Consider the following 24,845-nt stretch of genomic DNA (forward strand, 5'->3'; position numbering starts at 1 on the left):
CTTTTTTCTTCTGCTTGAAGTCTAATTGTGGGGGAAGAACATTCAGAACTGTTTCTGATGATTATACCCACATTTTTCCTATCTCAGTTTATTGACTTAGAATATACTTTAGTTTTATAGGTGCTTAGGACAAAAATCTTTGAGTCATCCTTGATTTCTCTCTACTTTTCACACCTATATACACTTCAATCACAAATATTTTTAACTTCACTTTCAAAATAAATCTACAGTTTACCCACCACTAAACATGACTATTACCAAGTTGGTCCATATCTTAACCATTTTCATATGATTAAAGGTAGTCTCCTACCTTGTATTTTGCTTCTTTCCTTACCCAGTTCAGTCAGTTCTCAATACAGCAGTCTGAATGGCACACAGCAGATTCCATCAGAATTCCATCAGAATTCTCTGATTTTACATTGTTCCAATTGCTTCACTATAATCTTATCACACTGGCCTGCTATTGTTTCTTAAACATGTGTAGCTTCAGAACCTTTGAATTGACTCTTCTAAACTACAACTCTCCTCAGTGTGGCTCACTTCTTAGCACTTTCAGATTTCCACTCCTTGTGAGCCTTACCACAGACTCATAACCAGTACCCCTCTTTTTTTTTAGTTGTATGGTTTATGCTGTATTGTTTATCCAGTTCTTAAACTGCTCTGGTACAAAGTATGTGTTCAAGGGGGCCTGCCCCTTAGCTCAGTTCTTTAAGTGGCTGCTTCAACAAAGCAGTCAGGCTCAGGTTGCTGTGGTTTGATCCCCACAACTCAAGCCAGCCAAAGCTTCCCTGAAAGCATTTAGAGAAAAAAACAAAACAAAACAAAAAACCCTTCTGCTTTCATGCTTCTCAGAGGAAGAAATTAAAGAAGCGAATAAATATATGAAAAAATGCTCCACATCACTAGCCATCCAAGAAATGCAAATTAAAACCACATTGAGATATCATCTCACCCCAGAAAGAATGACTATCATAAAGAAATCACCCAACAACAAATGTTCGAGAAGCTGTGGGGAAAAAGGAACCCTTCTCCTCTGCTGGTGGGAATGTAGACTGGTGCAACCGTTATGGAAATCAGTATGGAGACTCCTTAGAAAAGTTGGACTGGAAATCCCATTTAAAACAGCTATTCTTCTACTGGGAATTTTCCTGGAGGATCTGAAAACATCATATCATAGTGATATATATGTGCCTATGTTTATAGTAGCACAATTTGTGATAGCCAAATCTTGGAAATAACCAAGATGTCCATCACCTGAGGAATGTTTGAAAAAGATGTGGTATTTTTACACAGTGGAGTATTATTCAGCTATTAAGAATGATAAACTCGAAGCCTTTATATTGAAGTGGATGCTAGTTGAACATATACTCATAAGTGAAATAAACCAGACACACATGTGTAAATATCATATAGTTTCCCTAGTATAAGAACTCAAAAGAAGAAATACAAATAGAAAGATATAATACAAGTAAAAGGGAAGCAGGATCTCGAGGACTAACTAATCAAGAGAGGGAAAGGAGAAGAGTTAGGAAACATGACAATGTCAAGATATACAGTTATATGTAGAAGATAGGCAAGGCAATGATCCTGAGAATCTCCAGAAGATTTTTTTAATCTAGCAGTTAATTGGAAAGATTCTCACCCTGACTAACTATCTACACTGATACCTGTGAACTAAGCAACTGCACTGCAGATGGTAATCTGTAATAGTAGTTTCATGCTTGGAGTGCCTGTCATTCTGGTCTTCTGAATACTGGCTGCTTGTCATGACATGCCAGTTGCTGCTATGAAGTCTCTTGGGCAGATGGTTGTTCAAAAAGAAGGGGTGATGAATGAAAGCAAAAGACATGAAAAGCAATACTATCCTGCTTCAAGGTTGTATATGGTGAGATTTTTGGACTTATGTGTAAACATAAGAAGTATATAATTCTTTATACCTATTTTTAAAATATATTCTAATTTTTAAATGTTTTTTATCGTATTATGTAGGGACTTAAAGTTCAACATATCTATACTTGATGAAAAATACCTGTTCCTTATTATGCCTAAGATGTTTGATATGCAGACAGATAGTGAGGTTAAGCTTAACAGCCTAAGTTGTAAGGTAATAACAATAAGCTTGTCTTCTGGATGGTTAACAACCTAAGTTTGCAGACCAAAATTAGATGAAAAGGAGGGTTGCAAGGAAAGCCAACTTTTTGACCCTAGCCTTCCAAGGTCAATTAAGACTCAGGACATATGAGAACTTGTACTGTAACGTCATGTAACTTGGTAGTGTCCCAAATTTTCTGACTAAGAAGATTATGGGGCCAAAGAGGAAAGTGATCGATGATGTAGAGTGTGCCTAAGGAGAGTCATATGGAGAGAAAACATTCTCTCAGGCTTTCACGGAGAGCACATTGGCCAAGCAATGGCCATGATTCATCCACATGGCTGACACTGACAAACAATCTGAGGTACAGGATCTCAGGATAAATCCTGAGTGGATTTCACTGACCTTCTCAGACCCAAAAGCTACAACTCTTGTTCCATGGGTCGTGCTTTATCTTGGTCTTAACCATCCAGCAGAAAAGTATAAAAACAAAATATAAGAAGTAAAGTCATGCTGTTATGTTGAGCTGTAGGGGACTCAGGTCAACACTTTCTGACATTGCCAGTCAAGCAGAAAACCCAATACTATTATGGACTACTGAACTCTTTTAGATTATTTTGCTGAGTTAACATACCTATAATATTCAAATAATGGAACTTAACAAAAAAGGGGTATACAGATGAATGTGCATTTTGTATCTGTGTATTCAGAGTGGTTAGGATAGATATCTAGTTACATTCTTTTAGTGAATAGAGTGATTTGTTCTAATGGTGTTTGTAGATAGGATATCATGTCCGCATCTTGTATAGCAATTAACCACTGGGAGGAATGTGTGCAATGTGTTAAATATTGACACTGTCTTACCAATTTGATTAAAAAAAAAAAAAAGTATGTGTTCAAGTAGTTTTGAATGTAAAGAGAGCCAAATCAGGGTTCAATCATCATGGACTTTTACATGATGCTATGAAGAAGGTAAGAAACCACTAAAACATTCAGTAAGAAAGTATTTTGATCAGGTACCTACTTTGCTGAGTACTAGGAGCCATCAAAACAAAGTAGAACGCTTCTGCTTCATTGCCCATGAGCTAAGTCAGGGAAGCAAAAGCCTAAGAAGACAGGTCATCATAGTAGTGTTTTGGCCACCATTGGAGTAATAATTGCATTGGAGAATAGATAGAATGATGACTGAAATACAGAAAAGGGATTATTCTTGGGGTTTTGCCTGAATAATCAGGTGAATGAAAGTTTCACTAATGAGAGCAAGGAAAAACAGAAGAAAGATTAACAATTTTATGAAAAGTATGGTCATTTATATGGGGGACATCATTGTTCAGTGGCCATTGAGATAAAGATGTGGGCTAGAGACAGATTTCCAAATCAAAAGCATGTAATTAAAAATGTTAAGATACCTAGCACAGTCCCTATTCACTACATTTTAATGCATTTTTAATATTTTACCCACCTTTTCAAAAATTCACTTACATAATTCTTTGAAGAAAAAAGCTTTTAAAAAGTACATATTAATCCATTTAAAAATTCTTCCCTCATAGTTCATTTTATTTTCACTTAATCTTATAACCATTTCCCATTAATATCTTGTATCTTTTTTCCTCACCTACATTGTGGTTCTCTCCTTTTCTATGACTATTTTTCATGCTGTACAGCTTTCCTTTTTCCATGCCACATTCCTTTTATCTTCTGTGTATGTCAGTGTATATTGGATGCTCACAAATTATAAATGCTGTTTTCAGCAGATTTATGAAGTGAGGGATTGGGCTCAGTAGAATAAGCATTTCCCTGACAAGCACGAGGGCCTGAGTTCCATCCCTGGTTCCGCAAAAAAAAAAAAAAAAAAAAAGATTTATGAAGTGAATGATTGGGAAAAATTGCTTTTCCTTTTTCTCTAGTTGTTTGAGTTGGGTCCAGATGGAGGAGATCATGAAACTGATGGGGACCTTCTTGCAGAGACTGATGTGCTGGCTTATGACTGTGCTGCTAGGTAAAAAATTTGTTCTTTGTTCAGTATAATTCTTACATAGTTAAAGTTTAAAATTTATTAGAATGCATAATTTTAAATGACACTTTAAATAATCTGCTACATATGTGCTTGAGAAATTAAATGATATACTATTGAGTCTAATTTAGGGACGGGTTACTTCAGAGAAACATGCTGTTAGATTATTTCATCCCTGTGAGAAAATCATTGAGAGTAATTATGCAAACCTGGATGGGATAGGCTGCTACATAGTTTGACCATAGGGCATAGCCACCATTCTGTGTGTGATCTCTTTTTGACTAAGATATCATGCAGCATATAGCTAAGATGCAAGCATCTTTTTAATGATGCTGCTGCATTAAAAATAGTATTCTTCATGGTATTATTTCACAAGATAATTTGATTCACCACTGAAGATAAAATGGAAATATACATGCTTTACACATGCTATTTTAATGTCTCCTAGAACATAGTGACTGCTACAGTCATTTATCTGTAACATTATATATGTGACATGTAAAATACATATCATATGTTACCCAAGGATGGGATTCTTCTGAGAAATAGGTTGTTAGGTGATTTTTTTTTTTTTTTAATTTTAGGACAAGGGTCTACAGCGTCTTACTACATAAATTGACTCATAGTGATTCTCCTGTTTTCAGCCCCCCAAGTTGCTGGGATTGCAGGTGTGTGCCACCATGCCCAGTCTCAATCGCTGTCTCAGCACACCCTGGGGACACACACACACCAGAGATCAAACCCTCAGCACTGAGCTCTGCCTAAGCAGGCGCTTTAGTCTGCTGAGCTATTTGGCCAGTCTTTTTTAGGTGATTTTACCCTTTTGCAAAAATCATGCAGGGTACTTACACAACGTACCTTCATCGTATGATATAGTCACTATCATTCATATATATACATGCTATGATGATGCCCGATAGTCATAGTAGGACATAATTCAGATCACCTGTGTACCCTGACATCATCCTAGTAGTATAGTATTGTACTAGAGTGTCAGCCTTACTGAAAGGTGTGGGGAAGTTACTAAAAACATTACATTTATTTATGAAGTTCATTAAGAAGAGATTTAGATTTTATCAGTTCTCTATGCAATACTAGGAATTATCTCAACACTGCTGTAACACTTTAATGACTAGAGTCGGGGAATATTATGGTGGGAAAAAATACAAACTGAACCTTAAAGTGATAGTTGTGGAGTGTAAATAAGCTTTTTGATAGAAAAAATAAATATATTTTGTGAAGTAAGGATGCTAATAAGGCATTCATTTTGTGTTTACTAGTTACATATTCTTGAGACTCTAAGTGAATTTAAAGAAATTTTGGGGGCCAGGGAGATGGCTCAGTAGAGTAAGCACTTACTTGGCAAGCACCAGGGCCTGAGTTCAATCCCCAGTTCTGCAAAAAAATAAAAATAAAAAATAAAGAAAATTTTGACTTTCTTCATCAAGCAATAATCCCAATTACAAGGGGTGTTTTTTGTTTGTTTGGTTTTTAGCAATCTTTAGCATAAGGGAAAATTTCCAGAAAGTTAGTTAATATCTGTGAACTTTGCCAAGTCGTAATAATCATTGACATTTATGTTGTATATATGTATTTTCTGCGGGAATTGAATCCAGAGCCTTTGTACTGACCTACATCCTCAGCATCTTCCCCCGCTTTTAATTTTATTTATTTTTTAAATTTATTTTTGTCTTGTTAAATTGCCCGGGCTGGGCCAAAATCTGCATCACCTTTCTAGAGTGCTAGGATTACAAGTATATAATACCAACTGACTACCATTTATTTTTGAGCATGTGACTGTGAGTCAAATACAGTGTGTAGTTTCATATATAAGGAATCATTTAGATTTCTTTCACTGCCTCTCACCAAGCCCGGACTCTTAGGGATAACGCTAGCATCTTGTTTTGACTCTCAGTTTAGTACTCTTCTCTACCTATTGCTAACAAAACATGACAACTTACTGTTCCTTGAACCTCTGAAGCATTTTTATGTCCAGACTCATTTGTAACATATAACATTTTCCTCTTACTTTAAATGCTCTTTTTTTTTCTCCTCAATTCTATTTAAAATCCTTATCTTTAGAAGTTTATAATTTCCTTATATCCTTTTAACAGATTTTTCAATCTATATGTGACTTTTTTCTCTTTTCATTTTTGTGTGGGGCCTTGGTGCTGAGGATGGAACTGAGGGCTTTACTTACTATAGGCAATTGCTGTTGCATTGCGTCGCACCTCTAGTTCCTCTTCTAGATTCCTAAACACTTTGTCTAGTTAGTGTGAGATCCTCAGTTTCAAACACTTTGTCTGAATTAATTCAATCATCAGAACAACTGAATAAACTAGACATTATCTTCACTTGTTTTCAGAGAAAGTAGTGAAGGTACAAAGAGAATGTAGCAGTTTGCCCAAAGTTCCCTAGTTAACAAGTCACAGAAGTAATCCTCAAACCAGAACACTTAATTTCGGAGCCATTTTCCAAATATCCTACCTCAAAAAGGAAATGCACTGAGTAAAATAATTTTAGACTGAAGTTCAAACTTCAATTTTCTGTAAAAATTTGCATGCTTTTTAAAATATTAATCTAAAAGTATTTACCTTAATGTCAAAGTTTTATAAGATGGAAGCATGTTATAGAATTCAGGAAAAGAAAGATAACTGTCACTATGACACAAGTAGCTGCTGTTCATTTGTCTTTGTGAAGACTTCAAAAGTATTATCTAATAAGGATCTTAAAATATAATTAATTTTATGTTTTTTGTTATAAACAATTTTTTTCTTTCTTTTTTAAAATTTTATTTAATTATTATTATTATTATTAATTTTTTTTTTTTTTTTTTTTTGCAGTACCAGGGATTGAACTCAAAACCCTACACTTGCCAGGCAGGCACTTTTTCTACTGAGCTATCTCCCCAACCCCTGTTATAAATAATTTCCTTAAAAAATAAGTATATGTGATAGGGAGGTACAAAGGAATTATTTTGACTCACTAATTTTTCTCAGAGAAAAGTATGCAATGATGTTCGATGAACCAGTTCTCCTGCAAGCTGGCTGGTGGTATGTAGCATGGGCTCGCGTGTCAGGTCCCAGCAGTGACTGTGGATCTCATGGACAAGCTTCTATTACCACAGATGATGGGTAAGCAGAGCACTGAGGTATCTCCCATTTTTTATTTGTATAATACTGTTTGGCAAGCTCAGAGGGCTCATGCAATAAGGTAAGTATTTAATATGACTAAGGATACTGAAAGCATAAAACTTAAATGTAGGTAAGTTCATAGGCCATGTAGCCACATATGTCAAGAATTAATTAATTCCCAGTAATTCAGACATGAGAGTGTTTATACTATAAAATTTCCATCTGAACATTATTGCAATATTAGATAAATTCAAATGGATATAAACTTTAACTAAAAATGTTGTTATCTTTTAAGGACAGAACAGGAAAGCAATTAATACGATTATTATTCTTTGCTCTTATATGATACTATTTGTATATATTTCTGAATATTAAATTGTTTAAGGGCCAGGGATATAGCACAGCAGCACAAACACCTGCCTGGCAAGCACAAGGTCCTTGCTTCAATTCCTGGTACCAAAAAACCAAATATTTAAAAGTTTTATTGCCAAATTTGCAATTATAGAGAAAGTTGACAAGGATTAGTGAGCATTTTGGAGACATAAAAGGCAACATATTTGCAAATAAAATTTAACAGCATATATAAATAAATAATTTTTAAATTGGAAAACCTTTTGTGGTGTGAGACATATTGCTTTAATGAAGTGTAGACACATTTTACTACCTTTATGTACTGAATGGAGTAATTTTATGCACTTAACAATTCTGTGAAAGTTATTAACCCTGTTTTTAACTCAAAGTAGTAGAGAAAAAAAAAAATGAGTTGCTCAGATTCCTGTGATTACCATGACTGAGCCAAATCTGGTCCTGGATTCTGGCGATTCTAGGTCAGCATTCTTTGTACTGTAATGCTGATTCATGTGCTTTGCAGAACTATCATTTGACAGAGATATTCAGTTGTTTAACTATTAAGAGTAGGCACAGTATATAATAGCATATTTGGTTTTGGTTCAAGTCAAAATAGAGATGATAAAACAGAACAAAACAAACTGATTTTTGAGGTGAGTTCCATGTTGTTGAATATTGAAATAGATTGCTGAAGGAAAATTAAATCTGTTATTCTATATATCCCTTTCAACGTGCTGTAAGGTTATATGCTAGAACTGAGGAGACTGCTTGAACCCTGCGCTGTATGGTTCAGTCAGACTTGCAGTATCATGCTAGTTGGAGGCTCAAATCTATAAATATCGAGTCAGGCTGATTTTATATTGCTGCTGAGTGGGTACCTTGTTAAAAATTTACTACTGTGGTGAAAACTGTGCTGGTTGTCTGGTTGGGGGCAGGATAGTTACTCACCTAGGAGTTGCAGCTGATCTTGCCAGGTGCTTTATTTACTGGGTAACCGAGTTAAGATCAGGGCAGTACCTTTTTATTTATTTTTTGTTTAAACATAAAAATGTTTTCATTAATATGAGGTTTGAAAACATGATTTTTGATCCCTTTGTTTCTTTAATGAATCTTAGACCATCGCACTTTTGCTATTATTTTTGTTTTTCTCTTAGGGTTGTTTTCCAGTTTAAGAGTTCAAAGAAATCAAATAATGGTACGGATGTTAATGCTGGTCAGATACCTCAATTATTATACAGGTATTTAGCACAATTGTAGTTACTTAATATGGTTTTTTCTTTTGCTATAATAATCATTATAAAATATATGGTATAATAAGAATTTATTGAAATATTTAATAAATTATATTAGTTGAAATGTAGCCAGTATAACAAAGACATTTAATTTAGTTAACATTTTGTGTATGTTTAAACATTTTCTACATTACATTTAAACTTTGCCTAATGAATCAGATTGTCTGTATTATGCTAATATTTTTGTAACTTATCTTTTAGTCTATGGTTTTCTTATCAATTTCAGGATTCTGTAACTTAAAATGTGTCTTAAATAATTTAAGTTGGAATGGGGAATACTTTAGATGTAGACTTTAGTTTACTGTACACTTATGTTTTTTTATCTTGTGGTAGAATGAGTTGGAAAGTCCCTTACTATTGATAAATGTATACCTTCAATTGAAATATTAAATAGCAATTGCTTTATAATATTTTAACATTAAGAATTAATTCAGTCATTCATAATATGAACATTTATACTATTATGTTTCCATCTCAACATTACTGCACTGTTAGATAAATTCAAATGTCTATGAACTTTAAAAGTGTGTTGCCACCCTTAAAGTATTAACAAAACCAAAATAAGTACCTTTAGAATATGAGATTCTCTTTTCTTTTTTATATTTATTTTTTATTGGTACATGTATAATAATCACATTTAACATAGAGAATATGTAGCTGCACATAATATGTCTAAATTCTTTTCCTGTTTCCCTCCCTTCCTTCAGCCCTCTTCTCCATTTATGAAAGCTTTGTTTACATTTGTTCTCTTCCATTCTTTTTTTTTTTTTCTTTTCCATGTATTTGGTACAGGGTGTCACTATGCAGCTCAGACTCATAATGATTCTCCTGTTTTCAGCCCCCCTAGCACTGGAATGTGCCACCATGCTTTGGGCCAGCATGGCCTGTGGTACCGGGTATTGAACCCCTGTTCCTGTTGTCCCTTTGGCATCTGTTCTTGCCTAAGCAGGTGCTTAGTCTGCTGAGCTATCTTGCCAGCTCACCCATCCATTCTTTTTTATTGATTGATTGATTGATTGATTGATTGAATGTATTTGGTACAGGGTCTCTCTACACAGCTTAGACTCATAGTGATCCTCCTGTTTTCAGCCTCCCAGTACTGGAATTACAGGCGTGCACCACCACACTTGGACTCTCCATTCTTTTTTTAAATCTTCATTCCTTTCCTTCTCTCACCCTTGCCCCCTCCCTTATTCACTTTCCTATTTGAACAATTTCTTCCTACTTCCCAGTACTGTCCTCCATTTTATTCCTTATTTACACTTTGGGTGTCTCACACAAGAGAAACAATGCAATGTTTTAACTTGGGTGTCTGACTTATTTCACTTAAGATTATGGTTGTGAAATACATGCATTAATCTAAAAATTGTCAAGTCCATCTTTCTTTACAGTAAATTAGTACTCCATTGTATTTAAATACCACATTCTCTCTGACTTGTCATTTGTCGATGGCGTATGGGTTATTTCCAAGACTTAGCAATTATAGATTGTGCTGCTCTCTATAAACATGGATATACATGTATTCGGATTTACTTCCTTGTGTATCTTCCTTCCTAGTAATCAGTTGAAGAATTGAATGTTACAAATCTCATTTTTCCCAAGAAGAATTTTTTTGTTTTTTATGCAAATTCTTATGATTAATACTTTGTAAAATATAACTTTATGAACATAATAAATTGTACTAGAGTATCTCTAAGTGCTATTGGTAAAATAATTTTGATAGTAAAATTAAATGGAGGTATTACTATAGAAGATAAATACAAATATTCTCTAGCAAGAGGAAAAAGCCTCTACTATACTGCCTTGCCAGCATGATAAGATAATGCTAAGAAAAACTGTTTAGTGTTGAAATGTTTCCCAAAAAGCCCTATATTAGCATTTTATCTAGTAAAAAAAAAATTCAAATGCATAATTTAAATAATTCATTTTGGTCAAAATGTGTATTTCTTAAAATGTCATTGGACTTTTAAACATTATTTTATATGTATCTACTGTCTTCAGACTACCAACCAGTGATAGCAGTGCTTCAAAAGGCAAACAGCAAACCAGTGAGCCTGTACACATTTTAAAGAAATCTTTTGCAAGAACTGTCTCAGTGGTGAGCCATTTTAAAATTTTTTTAGCTTTTTAATTCAGCATTCTGTTTAATTGTGATGCTTCGAATTTAGACACTCTCATCTAAGATTTATTATAGCATAGCTTTTTATGAACTAAGATTTGCTTTTGTAAGAGCATTTATGTTCTAAGCCAAAGTTAGTACCTGCTTTAAATAATAGAAAAATAAAGATGTTGCCTATGGTGCCCAGCCAGCATGGACTTGCTATTTATTTTTTAATTAAAAAAATTCTTTTATTTATTTATTTGGTATAGGATCTCACTATGCAGCTTGGACTTGAAGTGATTTTCCTGCCTCAGCCTCCCCAGCACTAGGATTGCAGGCATGTGCCACCACACCCAGTTTTGGTGGTAGCCCACAAGACATGAGGTTACCAGAGATCAAACCTGGGTCCTTGCACTTGTCAGGCAGGCAGTCAGACCACCAAGCTATCTCCCCAGCCCTTGCTATTTATGAAATAACTGGTGGCTTTTCTAATACATACACAAAAGAATATTTAAAAATTAGGAAAAGTTAAGCATGGTGCTGGCCCAGAACTGTTGGTACTTGAGCAACTACATAGAAGAGTTGCTTGCTGAACCAGTACCTGTGCTGAACTACAAGTGGTGCCTCAGTTCGCAAATCCTTTGGTTTACAAACAGAGGCATTTGGAAAAATTTTGTATCTTTTAGCAAACTCTGCTTTGGATAGCAAACACAACCATGGCCATCCTTCCCACGGAAACACAGACATGGCCATCTTTTCCAAAATGGTAGAACAAATTCAGTTTCTGAACCAAGGCACCCCTATACTTAGCCATCCTAATCTGTATGTAAAGATGCACTATGCTATTGGAGTTCATAGTTTACAGTGAAAAGTAAGCATGACGTAATTAAAAGGCCATAGCATGTCTGAGTAAATTTCTTGTTCTGTCCTATAGTAATTTAGGGTTCTTCTGCCAATGTTCTAAACAAATTATACTACTATATTATGAATTTTTAATAAGAGGAAGCATATAAAATGCTGTTTTAACTGTAATACACTATGTGAATGACTTATTTTATTTTATTTTAGGGAAGGGTCTACAGGGCATTAAGGTCTCACTACTAGATTGAACTTGTAGTGATCTGCCTGTTCACAGTCTCTCAAGAGCTGGGATTATAGGCGAGCATCACTATGCCCAATCTCAACTGCCATCTCAGTGTGCCCCAGGGGCAGGGCTGGCACAGCAGGCCTGGGCATCCCCTCCACCTGCTTGCAAGTGCTTTAATCTGCTGAGCTATTTGGCCAGTCCTTGAATGATTTATTAAAATAGCAATTGTTTCAGTTTGTTTATATGCTTAGGAAATATCCCTTTTTTTTTTAATTAAAACCATAGGATTAATACAGGTGCCTCATAGGACAGTTGTTATAGAGAATTACTAAAAGTATACAGTATTAAGATTCTTTCTTCCTTTTCTTCTTATACTTTTGTTTACATATGGACCATGATATCCTTCCAGACCTTGTGTGTTTTCATTGTTGTTCTTACTATTGTTGCATTGCTAGAGGATTAGGCTTACGTTAGGCATGTACACTGTCACTAAGCGACATACAACCCCATTTTTATACACACACACTTACATTAGTCATATATATGCAAGATGCTATACAGTATTATTGTTTTTTCTGATACTTACAGTTTTCCTGTATCTTTTTGGACATTTTATAGAACATAGTACTAACAGTTTTCCTGTTAATATATTTGGCTCATTTATTCAGCACTGCTATAATAGAACTAGTTTGTTGCTCATTTTTTTTGTTACATTGTCTTTATCAGCATCTATGCATGCATCTGTAATTACTGATGTACTTATGTAACAGATATTTTTCCATGCTGATACTATGTACTGAAAATGTGCACATTTAAATTTTGATATATCGCTGGGGAGATGGCTCAGTGGAATAAGTGCTTCCCGGGCAAGCGCAAGGGCCTGAGTTCTATCCCTGGTTCCGCAAAAAAAAAAAAAAAAAAGACCTAAATTTTGATGTATCTTTGTCTAGTTGACCTTGCAAAAAAATCTATTCCAGTTTATACAGTATTCCTTGCAAAAGAGACTATAAGAATGTGGCTTTAAAAAATGTGGCTCCTTTTTATCTTTGCATCCTTTTAGTATGAGTTTGGTAGCTTTTAATTATAAGAAGGATCTCCGTTGCATCATTTTTCATGATTTTTTTCTGTACTGGATACTTGTTGTTTATGTGTAAGCATTTCTAATCTTTGAATAAGAAAAAAGGTTAAACTATATATTCTCAGTTTAGGTATTACTGATGCAAGATGTTCTTGACTTGGTAGGGATAGGGAAGCAAAATGCTTTGCTTTGACATTTATGGAGCATCTGTTATGGTTTAACCATGACAAAATCTGTAGACCCTTCGTAACTGCAAGACAAGTTCAAGTCCACTCTAAATCCATAGTCTAGAATTCTAAAAGATCCTAAGTAAGGATCTATGAATACTTTCAGTCAATTTTTATCTTCAGTAATATTATCAGCAATTTTATATCTATATATAATTTATATAAAATTTTAATATGTAGACATAAAATAAGGTATTTAATATTGCCTAAATAGGGCCGGGGAGAAGGATCAGTGGAATAAGTACTTCCCTGGCAAGCGCAAGGGCCTGAGTTCAATTCCTGGTTCTGCCAAAAAATATTGCCCAAATACTAATATACTGATTATATTTATATAATTTTTACTACAGTGACACACAGTGCTTTATATTGCCTTCAAATAAACTTGTACCATATTTGTAAGCTTTTTAAAATTTTTTTCCTTGTTTACATGATGCACTATATAGGTTAGTAACAGGAAAATTTTAAAAATACATTTTTAAGGTTAATACTATAGAATATTGTATTTATAAATGCCTGTCTACCTATCTTCAGAGATATTCTTGATAGTAATTCAATAAATGAACTATAAGAATATCTGTTATTTGGGCTACCAAAATTCACTAAAGAGTAAAAGGTAAAAGTTTGAAATAACACGTATTGCCATCTCGTTTGATTCATACCATGAGTTCATTTGAACTAATTGTTTTCTGTTTTTTCACATTCTGAATTAGGAATGTTTTGAGTCATTGCTGAGTATTCTGCACTGGAGCTGGACCACCTTAGTTTTAGGAGTTGAAGAACTTAGAGGATTAAAAGGATTCCAGTTCACAGCTACGCTGCTAGATTTAGAGAGACTGCGCTTTGTGGGTACCTGTTGCTTGAGGTTATTGCGTGTCTATACCTGTGAAATTTACCCAGTGTCAGGTATGATGTATTTTTCAAATAACTTGAGGTAGAAAATATTTAAGACTCTTGAGGTTTATGTAAAGGTTATCAGGATTTAAAGATCTCTACCTGCCTTTCAGATGCTCCTAAAACGAGGGAAGAAAGCTTGTTGTCATGTTTCTGTATTTGCTTATAAAAAATAAAATAGATTTCATGTCATTCTGATAAGAAAAAGTCATGATGGGCTAAAATGTAATATTCCAATAAAATTATTTTAAATAAGTTAGGTCAAATAGTAGTATTTTCAGCAACTGATTAGAATATAAGTACCGAAACCAGTTTTTTTCTTTTTTATTCTTTCTAAATTTTACAAAGAAATTTTGGACCACTTGCTAAATTGTTACATTTGTAGTTTATAAGAATTTATGATATTTAGGTGTACAGTAAGTAACAGGTATTTTTCCATGCATATTGAATATTTTACTAACAGGCATTTTACTTTTTTCTCTTAAAAAAAGCTACAGGAAAAGTAGTTGTAGAAGAAACTAGCAAATTAGCAGAATGTATTGGAAAAACCAGAACTTTGTTAAGAAAAATTTTATCAGAAGGAGTTGATCACTGCATGGTGAAGCTGGATAATGACCCTCAAGGATATCTTAGCCAACCCCTGAGTCTCCTGGAAGCTGTCCTGCAGGAGTGTCATAATACTTTTACCGCATGTTTCCATTCTTTCTACCCAACTCCTGCATTGCAGTGGGCCTGCCTTTGTGATCTGCTCAATTGTTTGGATCAGGTAATTTAAACATAAGAAATGTAGTTGAAAGTCTATGCATTGTTTATATGCTATTCAAGCCAGTAAGTTGTGGCTGCCCATATCTCTTTAGCTTTTAAAAGGTAAATTTGGCAAAGGTGAATTTGATATATATGAGCCACGAAGTTTAAAAATTTATGTGGTTATTTGCTTCATTATGTTTAATTATAAAATTGGCAAATATGATTGTGTATTTTCTCATTTGCTCTTTAAATTTATAGGTGAGTGTGTGATAGAAGAATAATAGTTTTTTATAACAAGGATAGCACCAAAAAAAGCAGTTCTTGACACCTTCACATCTACAAAATAAGGAGAGAAGACTAAGTGAACAACAATACTAATGTTTTTTAATTCATTGATCGATGAAGAAAACATGATGTTTATAGATGTATCTGCACAAAATCATACTTTGAAAACTCCTATGGAGAAAACACAAGTTACAGGTTACACGAACAGAGCTACATAGAATAGTCTTCCTCCATAGAGCACTGGCTGCATAGAGGTTTTATATATTTTACCTGGTCAGGTATTTCTCACATCTTTATAATCAGAGTGCCATTCCAGTCTCTAACTTCCAGTTGTGTAGAAACTTTTTAATAGAAGCTTTTCGTTGGGGGACTGAGAAGTATTTAGTGAAGTCTACATTTGTATTTTTCCCTTTTTAAAAAAAGAACTACACAGAGAATTAAATAAATTTGCAGTGAAAATTGGGGAATGCACTGCTCCATGTTTACTAATTAACAGAACAGCTAGAAATAGTCATTTTTCAAATTATTTTAGAAAATATAAGAGATAATACTGACTCATTCTGTAAGGTTAGCCTTATTCTGAGATATAGATATAGTTATAGATAGATATAGATATAGATACAGATATAAATATAGATATAGATAGATCTCCTGTATTTGGTACAGGGCCTCACTACACAGCACAGACTCATGGTGATCCACTTATTTCATCCTCCCCAGTGCTGCATCATCTTGGTGCCCAGGGTGGGGCTGGCACAGCATATGGTACTGAGGATCGAACCAAGGTCCTTGTGCTTGCCTAGGCAGGTGCTTGAACCGCTGAGCTATCTCCACAGCCCCCTAGAAAATATATTAAATGAAAATTTGCAGATGATTATCACTTAGGCATATAGAAGTTATTAAAATATTATTAAATCAAAACCTATAATACAGATGCTTTATAATGCTGTGGAATTTATCTTAGAAATACAAAGTTATTTTAACAACCAGAAATCAATGTGATTCATCGTATTACCTGAGTAAAGAGAGCAAATTGTATGATCCTCTCAATAGTTATAAAAAAGTATTTGGCAAAATTAGTAATTATTCAATGACAGAAATATCTTTAGAAACTAGAATAAAGCAGTTTACTCAATCTGATCAAGAATATCTACCAAAACTTTACAGGTGATATCCTCCTTAATAATAAAATAATAAATTTTTTACTAAGTTTGGAAACAAGGCCCAAGTGCTTTGACCACTTTTATTCAACATGGTATGGAACTCCTAGCCTCACTTCAACACCACACCCCACCTTACCCAGTCCACTGTCATCACCATGCTTCTCAAACAGCATGGCTGCATATGCAGGGTACTGTTTCGTACCATTCTATTTTCTGGGGCAAACTGTTGTTGGTACTAAAGCATAAATTAATTGCTCTTTCACTCTCATTGCTATAGTTGAAACAGTTATTTTATTGTTGAACAGGGTGCATTTAGCAAGCATTGGGTCTGTGTATGAACTCGAATGTGACTCTGCTTTTATGCTTGACTTTATACCACAAATTCTTGATGAACTCAATAATGCACACATGATTTGGTAAATTAAGATGTTCTGTCCTGATACATTTTTAATATTTAATATTTTCTTGGTAGGAAAAATATTTTCTTTAGAGGTTAGCTGTGGAATGTAGTACATAATTTTCAAACCTTACTGAAATGGTGTAATAGTAGCACAGAATTAAAATTTTGTATCCTATTATAATTTAAGAAAAACTTTTAGTACTTATTGGAAATGCCTTAAATATAGTATAATAGTGAACATTTGAAAACAATGCCTAAGAAAACTATGTGAGTAGAGATATGTATATAGATAGATAGATGGATAGAGATACAGATATTACACAAATGCATATATACAGTTTATATATCTCTCTGTATATATATATATATATATACACACATATATATGTAATATATCACTTTTCTATTTTCATTCCTTAGCAGCTTAATTGTATTTTAAGGTAATTAAAATACAATTGATGTGATATCCTGTAACAAAGCAATTTCAGTGACTGATAGAAAATTTGAGTATGATTCGAACATTTACTTGCTCTTTATAGTCAGAAACTTGGATTATATTGATGTATTATTTTTTGGGGACTATCTTTTTCTTAAAGGACATCCAAGAAGCAAATTTCAAGACATCAAGTAGCCGACTCCTTGCAGCTGTTATGTCAGCTCTGTGTCATACTTCTGTTAAGCTGACTTCTATTTTCCCTATTGCTTATGATGGAGAAGTACTGCTGAGATCAATTGTTAAACAAGTGAGCACAGAAAATGACTCGACACTGGTTCATCGTTTTCCCCTTTTGGTCACACACATGGAAAAACTCAGCCAGGTAGATCTTTTTTGAAATCTCTTTCATAATGAATCAATTATACCATAAAGACAGGTATTTTTAGCTTGATACTTGATACAGATGGTTATTCAATAAGTAATTATCTTTTTCAGAAGAAGGGGTGGTTATTTTTTAATCACCTTCTTTGTTTATAAGATGAGGATCCTCTTTTCCATTTTATTTGAATAGTCATTGGCCAACTAAATAAATCCAGGTTATCCAGTTAACATTTCTACTTGATTTTTTGTTGTGTTCCTATTTGCTGTGCTGGGGATTGAACCTAGGGCCTTATGCATGGTAGGCAAGACTTGTATATTTTTTTGTCTGCTTCATCTTTTTAAATTAAGCTGCAGATACCATAAATAATCTCTTATATAAGGAATATAATATTTTGAATTTCAAAGATAGAGTGGTAAAAAAATAAAGAACTTTTAAGACATCTTATACAAAATTTTGGTATGTTAAAATAAGAGTAATCATTGTAGGAAACATTGCTTAATGTCTGCTTCCAGTATATTAGAAAGCATGATAGAAAAAAAAGATGTATATGAAACCATATATACTTACTACCTACTTGATGAGTATGAACCTTTAAAAGTGAAAAAGGAAAGTTATCATATCACTATACAGTAATAATTTTCTGTTGCTTTATCATTTAAAAACTTCAATAATACAGAAATAAAGATAATAGAATAAAAGTAATAATGAGGTATTGATCTATTTCTAGAAAATTAGGAAAAGTTAATTTTTCTCTCATATTCCTATGCTATGAGACAGTGAAGAAATATAGTAACTTTGTAGATTGTTCATGTCATTATATAATTAGTCTAATAGTTTTCTTTGAATTCAGCAAATACTTATTATATACCAACTATTTATGGAAATGTTAATTAAATAGTAGAAGAGACAGGAGTGAAAACATAGCCTTTGAATTGGATCTAAAACCAGTTTTATTTTAGAAAGTACATCTTTATTTGTTATGTACTGTCAACATTTTCAGAGGAAACAAAGAATATGTGAAAAACTAAAACTACATGTATTTTTAATAAAAGGAAAATTGGAAACATTTTATTAGTTCCATAAGTGTTTATCATTGAGCAAAATAGCTGAATTCAATATAACTTGATAGAATATGGTTTAGCTATAACAAAGAATTATATTAATATTTAATATCAAAACAAATATTTTAAATTTTATAATAAAAATTGGATATCAAAGTGCATTTATGTATGTAATAGTTTCTATTAAATACGTATGCAAAAGGCTCTTTATTAAGAGTACTAAAAATAGAAATAGTTTATGAGTATTAGAGATCTGAGTAATCAGACATTTTCTTTTGGACTTGACTTTTATTTGATAATTTTTAAAAATATATAGTAAATTGTTTTTAATTTATAGAATTAACATGTAATGATTAATAGTAATTATATAGTTGAGCCTATGTTAAAGTTAGTCTGTTAAGATAAGTTGTGTTTAATATATTCCCCCATTATCTTTTTAATAAACACTATGGAATTATTCCATTTCAAAGTATATAATTAATCAGTTATGTGTATAATCTGATATTATAGCATTTTATTTTTAATGACACAACGATTTTTATTTTTTATTTATGATTTTTTTTTATTTTGAAGAGTAAAAACAAAGCCAAGAAAAACAAAACAAACACAAAAACAGGGTAACATACAATAATACATATAGCATTTTAAACAGTGCTGAAAACATCATTGCTTTAACTTTCATGTTCATTCGTGATTATTTTCCCAGTATAAATCTTTAGGTGTAGAAAATTTCTTAAAAGAAAATAGGTTATTCATTGCAAATTGCCAAACCTTTTCAGAAAACTAGTGTCAGCTTTTATGTGTAGATATTAGTGAATGAGATTACTTTCTTTAAGTTTTAGTGACAAATAAATAGTGTTCATTCATTTATTTTTGTTGCTCTAATTTTTTTTTTTTTTTTTTTTTTTTGTGGTACCAGGGATTGAACTCAGGACCCTGCGCTTGCCAGGCAGTTGCTTATTCTACCTAGCTATCTCCCCGGCCCTAATAAATCATATTGACAAACTCTTATGCTATATTATTATGAAGCTTTTTATATTAATCTTGTCAAGCACTAATTAGAAACTCAATAAGCATAAATAAGTATACCTCACATAGACACACCCCAGGATATTATATATAATTTTTTGATCTTTTTGAGACGGTTTTGCACTGTAGTTCAAGCTGGCCTTGAGCTTGCTTTGTAGCCCAGGCTGATCTTGAACTTACAAAAATCCTGTTCCTCTTGCCTCAGCCTCCTGAGTATTGGGATTACAGGTATGTGCCACCCTGCTCAGTTTAAGAGATTTTTTATTATGGAGTGTAGTTAGGGATTGAGTTTATCAAAAGCTGTCTATCTGAGATGTTCCAGAACATAAAGTTTCGGGAGCATGAGAAGATAGAAGGTATAAATGACATAGAGATTTAGCAAAACCGAGAACTGGTTGTTTTACATCCAGAAAACATAATTTGATTAAAAATTAATGAAAATGTTATAGTGATCCTAGTCAAATGTTAATAGAAATAAATATGAAAATTCTCCTAAGTGGCTTTTTGTCTCAGTGTAAGATTGCACAATAGGAAAGAAGTTGTGAATGACTCATAGTGATTTTAACTAAAAAGTTACATAATTTCCAAATTGATAGAAAGTGAATTATTTATGTATTTGATTTGTATTGAGAAGTGAGTGATATAACTTTCAGGGTCATTATAAAGGAATAAGAAATGTAAGTACTACAGAGAAACTTGCTAGTTCAGGGCACATGCAATTGTGTTAAAAGTTAAATGAGAGCCAGTTATTTTCCTAATTTCTCAGATGAAAAAGTTGAAGACTATGAAAAAGATAAAATTAAATGCAAATGGATCTCATTTCAGAACTGAAAGTTTCATTAATTCATATGGCCTCCTGATAATACTCTGTCCACAGTGGGCTAACAGAAAATACAGTTTTGTAGAAAATGCAGTTTTTTTAAATCTTTAAATGAATACTGAGGGCTAGCCAAACAGGTCAGCAGATTAAAGTGCCTGCAAGCAGGCTCAGGGTCTGGTGTTTGATCCCCAGACCTGCCTTGCTGGCCCCGCCCCTGGGGCGAGGTGAGAAGGCAGTTGAGACTGGGTGTGGTGGCACATGCCTGTAATCCCAGCTCTTGGGAGGCTATAAACAGGTGGATCACTATGAGTCAGATCTAGTAGTGAAATGCTGAACACCCTATAGACCCTTCCCTTAAAAAATACAAAAAAAAAAAAAAAAAGGATTCTGAGTATCTTGGTCATTTTTTCGCTTGCAAAGGTCAGAATTTTGTCTTCTTTTGAAAATTTAATATAAGAGCAGTTATACAGCAGCTTAGGACTTCATGATGTACAAAAGGATTTTCTTAGAAAGTTGATTTGCAGACTATGTAGAATAGCTTTGACTTCACATATTTAAAAAATAATTATGTCATATATATTGAAATATAGACATAGATATGTCTATAAAAAGTTTTAAAAGGGAAGACTAGTTTTCTGTCTGTTAAAGAAGATTGTGGCTAAGAAGTTAAATAGTATATGAAAAAGACTCAAAGCTTATAAAAACAAACACTGCCTAAAGTGGTACTTTTATGATACAAAAAGACAATTCAAAAAAATGAACTTCTAAATAAAAAGCACATACTGTAGCTCCACATAGAGCTGGATAGGTTTGTAGAAATAGCCGTTAATTCAGGTCTAGATTTAAGGGAATCATGTAAAAAAGACAAGCTTTTGTTTCTGGGTAATCACAGAAAGGAAAAGAAAGCAATACACGGCACTCTTTCTTCTCACGGACAGAGTGAAGAGAATATCTCAGGAATGACCAGCTTCCGTGAAGTGCTGGAGAAAATGCTGGTTATTGTTGTGCTACCAGTCAGGAACAGCCTGCGAAGAGAAAATGAACTCTTCTCCTCCCACTTGGTCTCTAACACCTGTGGGTTGCTGGCAAGTATTGTCAGTGAACTGACTGCATCAGCCCTGGGATCTGAGGTAACAAGCCACATTGTGAAGATGGATAATGAACTGGTATTTAAAATTACAATGTAGTTTCTCTTTTTCATGTGTTTTGACATTATGGAAATTAATTTCCAAACAGGTTGGCAATACTACTGCGTTTTTTCTTTAACCCTTCATATTCAACTTTTTTTTTTGCCTTTTCTTATATATTTTGTCTGCTCTTATGTAAACCCACTTACCCTTCTTGGTGGACTCAGAATATCACAATAACATAAAGTATCTATTTTCCCATTAAATTCTCATTGGTCTCATTATATATATCCACTTCTGTACCCCAATAAAATTGAAAATTCAGGGCTGGCCAAATAGCTCTAAGGATTAAAGCACATGCAAGCAGGCACAGGGGCCAGGGGTTCAATCTCCAGGCCTGCCTTGCCGGCCCCGCTCCCAGGGCGTGCTGAGACTGCAATTGAGACTGAGCATGGTGGTGCACACCTGCAATCCCAGCTCTTGGGAGGCTGTAAACAGGCAGATGACTACGAGTCTGATCTAGTAGTGAGACCCTGAACACCCTTATAGACCCTTCCCTAAAATACAAAAAAAAAAGAAAAAGAAAGAAAAGAAAATTGAAAATAGTTCTGTTTATGAATGATGAATAATGTTCTAGAATCAGTCTATTAATAATGAACATATACTATGGAAAATGCAAAAAGGTTCAAACTTTTACTCTACTTGCTAAGTTGATCCAAGACAGATAATATAGAAAATGGAAATAATTTTTGTCTCATGTCATGATTTTTAAAATTATAGTAAAATATAAAATTATCATTCTAATTATTTTATATGTATATAAGTTCATCTTGTGTAATTACTCTCACAAAATTTTAAAAGCATCAAAGATTATTCCATTTAAGAAAATCAGTTATGACATTTCAAGATGCATTTTATAAAGTAACGTTTTTCCCTATTTCAGTGCCTTATTTTGGAAACATATCTGCATGTTTTGACTGAATTTGATTTATATTTTTCCCCAAAATATAGACCATAGGTTGGTTTGAAAACCACATCTTAATGTGAAATATACCATCCAAATGAACGTTTAAAAACCAATATACATTCAGTGGTCCCAGCTGTTAAATTTCTTGCCAAGGAACTTTTTGTCTGTTTTACTTTCTAATTTCTCATCCTTGCCCTTTTCTTGCTTATAGATTTATTTAGGAACCTATTTAATCTACCAACCTATACTGATTCCTTACTTTTTGTGACAGTTTAGTTTTCAGAATTTCTGAATGATGACATGGATGGGAGCAACTTCTGTAATCTCCCTTTGGAAGCATTTCCCAGGTTTCTTGGCAAGCATTGGCCCAAGAGGCCACTAGAGCCCCTGTTGGGAAATGCTTAATCATTTTTTTAATATTCATTTAGCCTGTAATATATATCTCTTTTATAGTAGACCATAGAGGATGCAAGAACCTATAATGCTTAAGTCCCTGTCCAATGTTACTAACAAATTAATTTACATACACTTGCCTTTCTAACAGAAACAAGCACCCCAAATTACAGGGTGCCAAATTAATGATCTTAGGAGTTCCAAAAGTTCTTGGCTTAAATTTCCATTTTCTTAATTTCAGTAAAGTGTAACAGTCCTGTATTTTTAGTGTTTCCTCTCACATCTCCCAAATTTATGAGGCTAACTTAAATTTGGAATAGTTGCTAAAGAAAAAAGAGCTTATTTTAACCCAAAATAAGTTATCTGATCCTCTTTAATAAAAGTCATAGTTAGTGAGATTGTATATTTTTTTATATTTCTGTGCCTGTATACTGATTGCTAAGTTATAAAAGTATCACTGCATACATTAGTGATACTCAAACTTAGGAATCAGACCATTTTCTTCAAATAAACACTTGGAAACTCATCAAGAGAAAGATGGTCTAGTTGAAGAAGGTAACCTTGAACCCACCTGTCCTTCAGATAGATCTCTTTAGTATTCCTAGAGCTCTGTGTAGTGAGTGTGGTTTGAAAACCACTAGTCTATAAAACGTTGATTAAATTTTTTTTTGATTAAATTTTTTGCTGACGTTTGAAAGTAGTTATGACTGTGGTACAAATTTGTAGTCTGACATAAAAGTAAGAAATGTAAACTAAAATACAGTCAAGTAACCTGGATTTGTAATTTTAGAATGAAAAAATTTTATTATGGTTTAATCTCAGTACCTTACAAAAGATTTAAACTGCTTATCAGATACAAATTATTTTTTGAGATGTATTGGAAACCTTTGGCTACTTTGTTACAGGTGTATTATTACATAGCATTCAGACACAAACCATTGATATAATTGCTTATTTTGTTTACAGGTTGATGGACTTAATTCTCTTCATTCTGTAAAAGCTAGTGCTAACAGATTTACAAAGACAAGTCAAGGAAGAAGTTGGAACACTGGGAATGGGTCCCCTGATGCAATCTGTTTTTCAGTAGACAAACCTGGAATAGTAGTGGTTGGTTTCTCTGTCTATGGAGGAGGTGGGATTCATGAATATGAATTAGAGGTGTTGGTTGATGATGTAAGTGTCACACCTATATCCTTCATCCTCCTGTTTGGGCTTTTAGAACTATGACATTGTCCTAGTGTCACTGGTCCAAATCTGATGCTTTAGCAGATCACTTGTATATAGACAATCAGGAAATGAAAAGCGTGATTTTACCTGATTGTTTATGTCATCTTGGATCACTCCTGCCTCATATTTTCTGTGCTTTCACAAAGCAAAAGATTTTAAGTGGAATTGGAGACTAAAAAATGTATAGCTCAGCCTCTGATTGCAATTTTTGAGTACATTTTTACAGTTATTTTTCAGGAAACAAAACCAATATTCAAATGAATATTATAAGTGTCTTCAATAGTTCAACAGTCTTGTCATATTGTAGAGAAATCTTCGGAAAGATAGTGTTTGATTGATTTAGCTATACTTTTTTAATATTCTCTAAGTTATTCAAAATGCCAGTTTTCAATTATTTATAGTGAATAGAAAGCATATAAATCATTTTCTAATAAATACCACTCTATCACTTGATTGTTTCATACAGCTGGTTTGGATCCTGTACTTCATTAAGTTCTATCACTATAAGCACTGTTCTTTTGAAGAAAGAGTAGTTTAAGACAAC

The 24,845-nt window shown here is 33.4% G+C and overlaps 1 protein-coding gene across 1 annotated transcript in view; it reads left to right on the top strand.

Annotated features, from left to right (window-relative positions):
• Mycbp2 (MYC binding protein 2, E3 ubiquitin protein ligase) overlaps positions 1-24,845 on the top strand; it is a 328,854-nt gene that overhangs the window by 164,287 nt on the left and 139,722 nt on the right. The window contains 9 exon segments of the mRNA XM_023709607.1: positions 4,000-4,091; positions 7,106-7,240; positions 8,743-8,826; positions 10,882-10,978; positions 14,084-14,276; positions 14,756-15,030; positions 17,456-17,677; positions 21,526-21,717; positions 24,041-24,247. Of these exon segments, the coding sequence (XP_023565375.1) occupies positions 4,000-4,091; positions 7,106-7,240; positions 8,743-8,826; positions 10,882-10,978; positions 14,084-14,276; positions 14,756-15,030; positions 17,456-17,677; positions 21,526-21,717; positions 24,041-24,247 (1,497 nt within the window).

Source organism: Octodon degus, unplaced genomic scaffold (genome assembly GCF_000260255.1).
Source record: "Octodon degus isolate 3935 unplaced genomic scaffold, OctDeg1.0 scaffold00013, whole genome shotgun sequence".
Classification (NCBI taxonomy): Eukaryota; Metazoa; Chordata; class Mammalia; order Rodentia; family Octodontidae; genus Octodon; species Octodon degus.